At 32.5% G+C, this 9,765-nt stretch overlaps 1 protein-coding gene across 1 annotated transcript; it reads right to left on the reverse strand.

The window, feature by feature from the left end:
* Positions 1-381: 381 nt before the first annotated feature.
* On the reverse strand, positions 382-3,812 carry LOC137828751 (receptor-like serine/threonine-protein kinase ALE2). The gene is made up of 4 exons (XM_068635439.1): positions 2,934-3,812; positions 2,174-2,434; positions 1,224-2,084; positions 382-1,110 (listed from the first exon to the last, which is right to left on the reverse strand). The coding sequence occupies exons 1-4, from the start codon at positions 3,358-3,360 to the stop codon at positions 629-631; spliced, it is 2,031 nt and encodes a 676-aa protein (XP_068491540.1). The 5' UTR covers positions 3,361-3,812; the 3' UTR covers positions 382-628.
* Between the last annotated feature and the right edge of the window lie 5,953 nt (positions 3,813-9,765).

Here is a 9,765-nt window from a genome sequence, read left to right on the forward strand (position 1 = left end):
ATTGTATTTACAACTATTTGTTGTTACCCATATATACATAGCAAAATGGTTAACAATTTGGCAATAATTTTAATATTTTAACTTCTGTATCCAAAGCATTTGAATGTTTTTCATTGTCGAATGAGTATAAAAAAGACCAACTTTTGACCTGGTGAAAAACACAGGTCCCCGCAGATATAATTGGTTGCAGTTGTACCAAAAATTAAAAGAAACATTTTCTAGTAAAATTTTTAAGGTGTGATGTGAGTAATGCCTAAATGGCTTCAACGTTACCGTGTGACATTACAAGGAATGTGCGAGAAGAATATTATAATAATTTGTAATTCGGAGTTAGTGAACAGAATCCTAGTACGTTGGATTTTTGTATGGTAGATACGGATAGACACAAAATTCAAGCATTCACCTTGTAGAGAAAAAAACATTCAAGAAAATTACAGGTGATTTGAGGATGAAATGTCTATTCTCTAAGAGACAGTCCACTACTGTCCAAAGCTAAGAAGTTGTTAAATCCTAAAAGGCCACAAACATAAGTAGTTGTTAGCACTAACTAATCATCTTATCACCAAGCCAGTCACCACGTAAGGTAAATGGGGGAATGATGGATGAAGTAACTGAGTAATAATTGAAATCAGAGGCAGCTACTACAGTTCCCCAGTTCTTGAACAATGGCTTCCATGGCTGGCCTCTCGAAAGGAGACTCATGGGAGCAAAGCAAAGCTATTTTTGCCAGTTTAGCTGCTTCATATTCAAAGTATCTTCCATGAAGATTTGGGTCCATAAATTCTTGGAACTTGGAGGACTCCGCAGCAAGCCTTATTGAGCTAGTGATCTCTTGCTTCCCTGAAAGGATCTGGAAAAGCAGCACCCCAAAAGCATAGACATCACTTGTCTGCGCAAGCCTCCCAGTAGTGGCATATTCAGGAGCCAGGTAACCCTTTGCTGCACTGCCCTTGAGTGCAGAGAAGACAATATCATTAGTAAGAAGCTTGTACAGGCCAGAACCTGCCAACAATGGATTGTACCGCTGATCAATGAGGACTTTGTCAGCTGAGATGTTTTGGTGAACAATAACTGGTTTGTTTGCTTTGTATGCATGTAAATATGCCATACCTGATCAAGAAAAAATGGTTTAGTATAGACCTCAAATAGAAAGCATAAGCAAGTACTTTTATTTAATTACATTATAGAAAGATAATTCATAAAGGGTTGGATAGAGAGGTAACCTTTTGCAACCCCTTTCACAATAGAAACTCTAGTTGACCATTCAAGGACTTCACCATCTCCTTCCTTGACATCAAGAAGGCGTGAAAGGTTTCCATTAGAAACAAAATCATAAATCAGAAAGCATTCACCTCGTCCCCTTGAACAACAAAATCCTCTCAACCTCACTACATTATCATTCCTCAATGAGGTCAACATGTTCAGTCCCTTCATAAACTCAGCTTCATCCGACTTGCAACTAGTTTTACTTATGCTCTTCACAGCAACAACGGATCCATCTCTTAAAACTCCTCTATATGTTGCACTAAAGCTATTCTTCCCCAACAGATTCAACTCTGAGAAATACTGAGTAGCAGACTCCACTTCTTCCAAATTGAACCTCAAACTCTGGAACATATCTTGGCTATACCCACTGAGATTTCTACTCTCAGCCAAAGGGTCCCATCCAGTAGAGTACTCAAGGCTGACCAAAGGAGATCCATTTTTCCTATATACACCCATGGCCTCCTCAGTACTTTGACGATTGTCACTGATATGAAAAGAACCTCCAAGCTTTTGTTTTCTCCGACGATACAGTGTGAAAGTCAAAACACCAATTGCAGACATTGCAATTATAACCACAAATATGCCAACAGCAATTGAAGTGGATTGATTTGATTTTGATGAATTAAGGCACTGAGTACCATTGCATGGTAACTTCACATTTGCAGTTTCAGGGATATCTCTTGTGGCTGCTCCATAAGGTTCAGGTCTGCTTGGAATGACATGATCTGAAGCGTTGCAAGCTTTCAAGGATGAAAACCCAACTCCACATAACCCCAGGTTGTACTCATACAGAAATCCATCATCAAGTCTCTTCAGAGCTTCATTGAACCAAAAAGGAAAATAAACACACTTCAGATAATAAGTAAAACAAATTACTGAATAAATGGAAACAGTAACATATTATTACCAGGAGGTACATTCCCAGAAAGGGTATTGTTGTGAACATCCAAAACTCTCAGTGAAATAGCTTCAGCTAGGCTAGTGGGAATGGAACCAAAAAGATTATTAGAGCTCAAATCTAGCCTCGCCAGCATGCCCAAATCACCTAGACTGGCAGGGATAGCACCAGTTAACATGTTTGACTGCAATGCAACAACACTCAGCTTTTTCAAAGCTCCTAGCTGTGTAGGAATGCTTCCAGTCAACCGATTATAACAAAGCTGCAAAACTGTAAATAAAGTGAAAGGGAAAAATAAGCATACTGCGAAGTTTGAACAACCAACATAACACTGTTTCTAATCAAAACTGAGGATATCCACAGGAAGGACTGGTAGCAAAGCAACTTTAGTTTTCGAGCAAATGCTAAATGAAGAGAGTAAACAATCAACAGAATTAAAACTGCTATTTGTAGCTTACAAGTTTGTCAAAAAAATACAAGGATTCAAAAGCCAACGTTCAACATTATTAAAAAAAGGAAATACTATTTTGGAACAAGTGTAAGAGGGTTCCTGCACACCATTTGAGGGAACAAAGCAAAACAAATGGTACAGTACAACAAATAATCAAAAACCAAGCTCAAGTCTTTCAGCCAAAACCCATCTTCACTAAACAGCATTTAGGTACAGAAAAAAAAAAGACAAACTTTAAATACGGAAAAATTAAGAAAAAAAACTAAGACAGAATAATAAAGGTTTTCGATCTTGTTCAACAAGAACACAACCACATACCTTGCAAGTTCTCCATGCTGGCTATCTCACGTGGGATTTCCCCAGACAGATTGTTTACATTCAAATACAAATCAACAAGCTCAGTCAAGTTTGCAATCTCTCTTGGTATGTCTCCATACAAAGAGTTATAATGCAAGTAGAGTCCGGTCAAGTGCTTGAGCCCTGCAATGGCTGGTGAAAGCTTCCCTGAGAGACCCTTACCCTGCAGAGAAACATTTGCCACCTGACCCTTCTCATTGCATGCCACTCCTTCAAAATATCCATCACATGGGTCACCATTGATAGTCCAAGAAGGTAGATAAAGGCTCTCTGGATCCAAACTGGCTTTCATATCCATTAGTGCTCTTAGCTCTCCATTCCCACACACCCATGTTGGGTTCGAGAGCAAAAACACAAGAGAGAATAGGAGCAGTTCTGAAAACGCCATTTTCAGTTCGGAATGAAAAAAAATAGAGGCTTACAATTAAACAAGCTCTGAACTTTTGGTTTTTGAATGAGACGCTATGTAACGCTTATGTTTCAGTGTGTAAAGCAAAGAGCAAAGAGAGTGGAAAAAGCGCATACAAGACAAGTGAAGTGGTGAACGGAAACAAGTCAAGTCATAAATCAAAGACAGTAGTAAAAAGTGGTGTCCGTGGAATGTTGCAAAAACTCAAAACTCTCCACTTTTCATGGCACACTCACTCTTTTTTTCATATCATTACGTAAGTTATTGTTAAATAACACTTTAATCTTGTTCAAATAATGTTTAAATGATTGACATTATCAACGTAATTATTCTTTCCTTTGCCAACATGGTATAATGAATCCAAAAGTGGAAAACAATAAAGGGAAGTAGATCATCAAAGCATTGAAGAAAAAAGGGGTAAAGTTTTCTTTCTTTGTGGGGTTGTGGTCTTATGGCTTTTATGTACACTTTTCTTCTAGAAAAAAAAATCATTTTTATGACTCTAATTGTTTTTACAGCTTTAAATATCCATTATTCAGGAAATGGTATTCTTAAAAAATTATTTGTCCTTGAGCACCACTTGTTTTATGTTATTATTGTTAATTATATATGTTTACCAATGTTATAATATATAGCCGGTTGTTTTTCTGATTTCAAACTTTACTAACAAACAAACTTTGAATTAAAATATTAGGATAAGTAGCAATGCTAGCATCCAGGTAGGATGGTTTAATATTGATACAAAACCAAAGTACACGAAAAATATAATAATCGATGTAATTTTAGTAATTTTATTTAATATGATCTTTTAATGAAATAATTTTATTTTCAATAAATAAAAACAATTTATTTATTTAATAAATTAAGTAATTAAATAATCTTTTCCTTTTAAAGTAACCAAATAAGTTTTCCTTTTTAAAATAATCACCACAATTTTTTTAACATTATTCTAATAAAATTATAATGCTTTTTAAATTGTATTACTTTAATATTTTTTAAGATCATTATTACAAAATTATATATTTTTTAAATTATATTATTTAATATATAAAAATTAAATATACTTACACGGAAATATAATAATATAATTTAATTTTAAAAAATAGATGTGGTTTAAAATTACTACATCTACATCTTGAAATTTCAAAATTCAAACCTTTTTTAGTTTTTTTTATAATTTCCTAGATTTATTTTAGTAGAAAATGTACTATGGTGGACTGCGAAATTAATTTGTCTGCTTTACAGGGCCCACCATTGATTATAACAGTGCCACGTCTGCCACGTTTGGGAATGAGTGAGGCACGCGCCTAGTGCGTGGCAATTGGTGAATGGAATGCTTTTCAAAATTCAAATTTCCCTGTTATCGTTCTACAGTAACTGACCTGTAACATATTACGGCCTCAACCTTATTATTACGGAATGAGAAGTAGGTATTTTTCGCCTGAGTAATATTATTTTTTATTTTTTAAAATAAGTAAAAAATAATAATTTTTAAAATTTTAGTAAATTTTGATATAATTAAATTCGATGACAGATAGACTTTAATTTCGTGATAAATATGATTTAAGTTTAACATTCATATATAAATTTTTTTGTCACAAGTACGATTTCCTTAATTCTAAAATAATTTTTTTTGCATTTTACAGAAAAAAAAAATGAAAAATATTTGGGATTTGAGTGTGAAGCATGAGCATGCATTTGAAATTATTTTTTCTGTCTGTGGGATTTGTTTGATTTGATCTTAAAATTTGGGTAATTGAGAAAGTTGTCTCACTCTTCCCTATATGGGACGTTTGGCACAGTATTTAATATATTCAGCATAACATAAGTGCTTTTGAAGCATACTGGTTTTGTTGCTATTTATTCTCTCTTTATCACACTATTACGCATTTATTTTATGTGGCTTTTAATTTTCTTTTATTTATATAAATTTTTACTACGGAATAAGCCATCTCTTACACATATAATGCCATGTACGACTTTTTACTGAGTTTCCATTGAAAGGATGGAAGAATAATAATTGATAAGTCATGCTTTCACTTTATGTGAACATAAAGTTTCCACCTCTATTTTCCTTTTACCTTTTGAAAGTACAATATTAAACCTCATATGCATATTTTATTCGAATGAGAACTAAAATAAAAGGTAGTTTAAATAGATAAAAAGTTAAGCGGAAAACATACAAATTATGCACATTCAAATGAGTAAAATTAGTAAAATCGTAAAGAAATTATGTAAACAAAGTTTTTATACTAAAATATTTAAATTTAAATTTAACTTATAAACAATAAATTATTTGTTTACTGATATGAAAATATTTATTATATGTTATAAAATTTATATATATTTTTATTTCGCTAGTACTCCAAATAAAGACAAAAAATGGAAGTGGGGAATGTGCCAACTCAGTAAAGAGTAATAAAGAAAAATGTAAACCTACATTCATAAAATTTAACATTATTTATTTTGAAAAACATTTTAAAAAAATATAAACACGATAAATATTATAAAATACTACATCACTCATTATTTAAGTAATCTATCACTGACCAAATGCTAGTATCCAATGTTCACAAAGGAAAAATAAGTAAAACAATAGTCCAACATAATAATTAAGATGACAATAATTAACTATATATATATATATATATATATATATAAAGACATGAATCTTGTTTAAAAATATTTATGCAAATAAATGAAACAATGCAATTTTTTTAAAAAAAATATATCTCTAATAGGAGTATTGTTTCACTTTTAAAATCATGGTCTTAGAATAACTTTTATTAATTTAATGAATTATGACCCGTTTTCTTAACAATTAACGGAATAAATAAAAATGGATTTACTAGAATGAAAACCTTCAACTACCTTAGTTAGATAGGCTTTTTTAAGCCAAAAATCTACCTTCCTTTTCTCATATAAAAATAATAACAAAACCAAATCTAAGTTCATTCAACATTATGTTATTTTATTTAATAATATTCAAACAATCCACTATGAATATAGTATTTTTGTGGAGAATTTTTGGTAAATTGTTTACAATAAGGTCTCTCCCGCATTTATGGGGAGACAATCAAATAAAATAATTTTCCATATTAAAACTTTTATTACATCTATGTAGTCAGAATCATCTCTTTGTAATTTTTATCTCACTTCTAAAGTGCTTCTAACACTTATGTAACTCCAACAACAAATTTGTGATAAAAAAATTTATGCAGCTTTCTTTACTAATCTACCTCTCATTCTTATCTAAGTGCAACAACCACAATTTTATGGAGAGAGTAATTACTTTTTGTGTTTTGGACGTTTTTCATTGTCTTAGAGGGTATTTGCATTGCATGTATTGATTTGTTAATAGACACAACTTACAAGTATGTGGTTGATGGATTAGGAATTTAGGATACTATGAGTTGGTGTCAACATCAACATGAAAAAGCATCTTCTTTTCTTAGAAATATGTGCAGAAAAGGCAGAGGGCCTAGCCACAGTGACATGATGCCCCAGAAAACAAGTGGGAAAAAGAAAGGATGAAAACATAATGAAGAGAACCTCCATGGTCATGCATAAAGTTCTAATGATGATCATGGGTCCAAAAACCCAACTATGCAACCACCACCCAACCTAAACGCCTGAAAGGAACAACAAAATGTCATGTTGAAGGATTTTCAAGATTGAACTGGATCATTTCAATGGGGCGCATTACACATGTTTAAGGAAGGAGACAAGCTACCTAGTTGATTTACAAACAAATGACTTTGTTCAGTGAAATTTTGAAAGGAACGTAAGTGGACTGTTCCACCTTTGTCCTCAAGCCCAACTTTCAAATCGTACATCGATTGGTTCTCAGTTTTTATTCTTCTTTCAAATTGGTGGTAGGTAGCCACTTAATCACCAAAGTCAAAATGGATTAACTTATTAAACAAACATGACATGTGATTGAGTCCCATAAATACATTCGAGCATCAAAATTTACAATTTATGTCCTTAAATTAAAGACAAATAGAAAAACAAAAAATGTACAAAAGAAAGTGATGGACCCTATGTTATAAAGCATTTTCTGAGTTAGTCCAACCTTTTAAAATGATGACGAGAGCATGACACAGGATCTAGGTTAGGTCAAGGTTAGTCCATAGCCAGTACTTTAGAACATCTTATTCCTCAAAGGATTACCAGGAGTAGAGTCCACATAATTGGACCTGAACACTAACTATTTTTCCTGATTTTGATTTCAGTAGATTAGGGTGTACTTAGTATAAATTGGACTTGTGCCAAACCCACCTAAACCTAGCTTCTAAAAACACATCCCAAAACCGCTCATGCCTTCATTTAACCTAGTTTTTAGAAGATTTCTTCTAGCTTGGGCGACACCCTAGGTTGACCTACCTTCTAGAAGGTTTCTGTCATTGTCGTCCCTACCCCTCACTTTTGCTCTCAAAGGCACTCTCTCATAAAAATAATGTGTCTTGCCTCATTGTAATCACATTGAATAAATAGTAAAGAAACTTTGTCAGAGTGATTCCTTGTGTGGTTTCCAAACTTTCTTTGAGTCTTATCTTGAGTAGAGAATACTTCAAGTTACAACTCCTCCTCACTCATCTTGGAACTCTCCCCATTCCAAGTGGAGTGATGCAATCACCATTTCCATCATCTCTACAAGCTTCCTTTCCTCTTTCCTCTTTTCTTTTGTCTTCTTTTCCATTCTGCAATTATTCTTCTTTACCTTGGTTATTTCTTTTATTGTTTTTCGGCCTTTACCTTCTCCTTATCTTGCTATTAATTTAGTGTTCATCATCATTCATAATCTTAATTGTGTTTTTTTCTCTTTGCTCTTTTGAAAATAACTTTTACACTTACTTAACCACTTGATTAAGTTCGTGTTCAGTGACAATCTTCACTGAGTCTCACTATATTTCGGTAATCAAAATCATAATCCAAAGTGAAAATCCTAAAAACATGTGCAGTTCTAAATCAACTCACATCAGAAAGTGTGATAGAAAAGAGAAAATATTTGTTAATGTATCTCAAACCTTAAAACTATTAATATTTTATATGATAAGTAAACTTAACACACTAATACATATTAATGAGTAATCTTTAATTCTCAACTCATTCATTGTAAAAATATATAATACTATAAAATTTATATAGTGTTGTGTGTAAGGATTGAGAAAAATAGTCTTAGAGTAAAAATGTTAGGTTGGTCTCAATCTAGGTTTTTGCATGTGACTCTTTTAACTTTCAGATTAGTCTCTATTAGCTCAGAGTCCTGGTAATACAGTTAGATTTTTTTATCAGGACTCCATGGTGCAGGTTAAGCTACCCTTGAGCTTTTGGTAGGTTTGGAGCTCTTAGTGATCATCTACTTAAGTCCAAGTAAGGGAAGCTAGTTTTAAATTTCCAATAGAATTCTAGGCTAGGAGATTTGGATGTAGGGGTGATGTGGTCACCAGTCTCAAATTTTCTTGTGGGATTGCTTGCTTTTTAGTATATTAGAATTCGATTGAGATTAGATGTGAAATTATATATATGCTAGATGTTATAGAATTATATTGTTTTTTACTTGAATAAGTAAATGAATATATTTAAATAGTTTGATGAATCATTTAAAGGGTAATGTTTGTTGAGAATTGGTTGTTTGATTTTCAATTATAGATATTGGATATATGGTATTATATATTTATAGAATAGCTATATTAGAGTAATTATCCAACTCTAGTAGGGAATTTGGTACTTTGGTTTAGTATATATTTGATAACATAACAATTTCAATGGAACTTTTTGGTTGAAAATATGAAATAGATCAGATTTTACAAACTGTTTTCTGCATATCTCACTCACGCGAGAAGATTCTCTCTCAAGCGAGAATAAAATGAAAATATGAGGTGCTCTCAGGTCCATTTTCGTTCAAGCGAGATGGGATCTCGTTCAAGAGAAAATGGGGTAAACGAAGTTATTCGGGTGGTGAGAGTTAAAGGAGGTTCATATGAATGGGTAAGTTGTTTGGAAGATAACTAACTTGACCTGTTATATGAGTTAACTTTGTCAAACTAGGAGAAATGATATTGAGATTATTTATGCGCATAATTGTGTGGATTTTACAGTGGGATAATATGACATGTGCAAATCTTTGAGTCTAAGTTAATGCACGAGTCTTCCGGAAGTAGAGTCAAGTGTCTGAGTATGTTGGTCAGTAAAAATCTGACCTGAGTAATGTGAATGATGAATTATGATAGGCATTTGATGGATTTTGAGAAAATGTATGAGAGTTGATGACTTTATGTTTGTTAATTGAAATTCAAATTATATAGCAAAAAATGTTATAACTAGCTTAAAATTAACTTTACCCTGTTTTGGTTGTGTTTTGTTTTCTTTATCTGTGAT

This window comes from Phaseolus vulgaris, chromosome 7, assembly GCF_051622355.1.
Source record: "Phaseolus vulgaris cultivar YP4 chromosome 7, ASM5162235v1, whole genome shotgun sequence".
NCBI classification, from domain to species: Eukaryota; Viridiplantae; Streptophyta; class Magnoliopsida; order Fabales; family Fabaceae; genus Phaseolus; species Phaseolus vulgaris.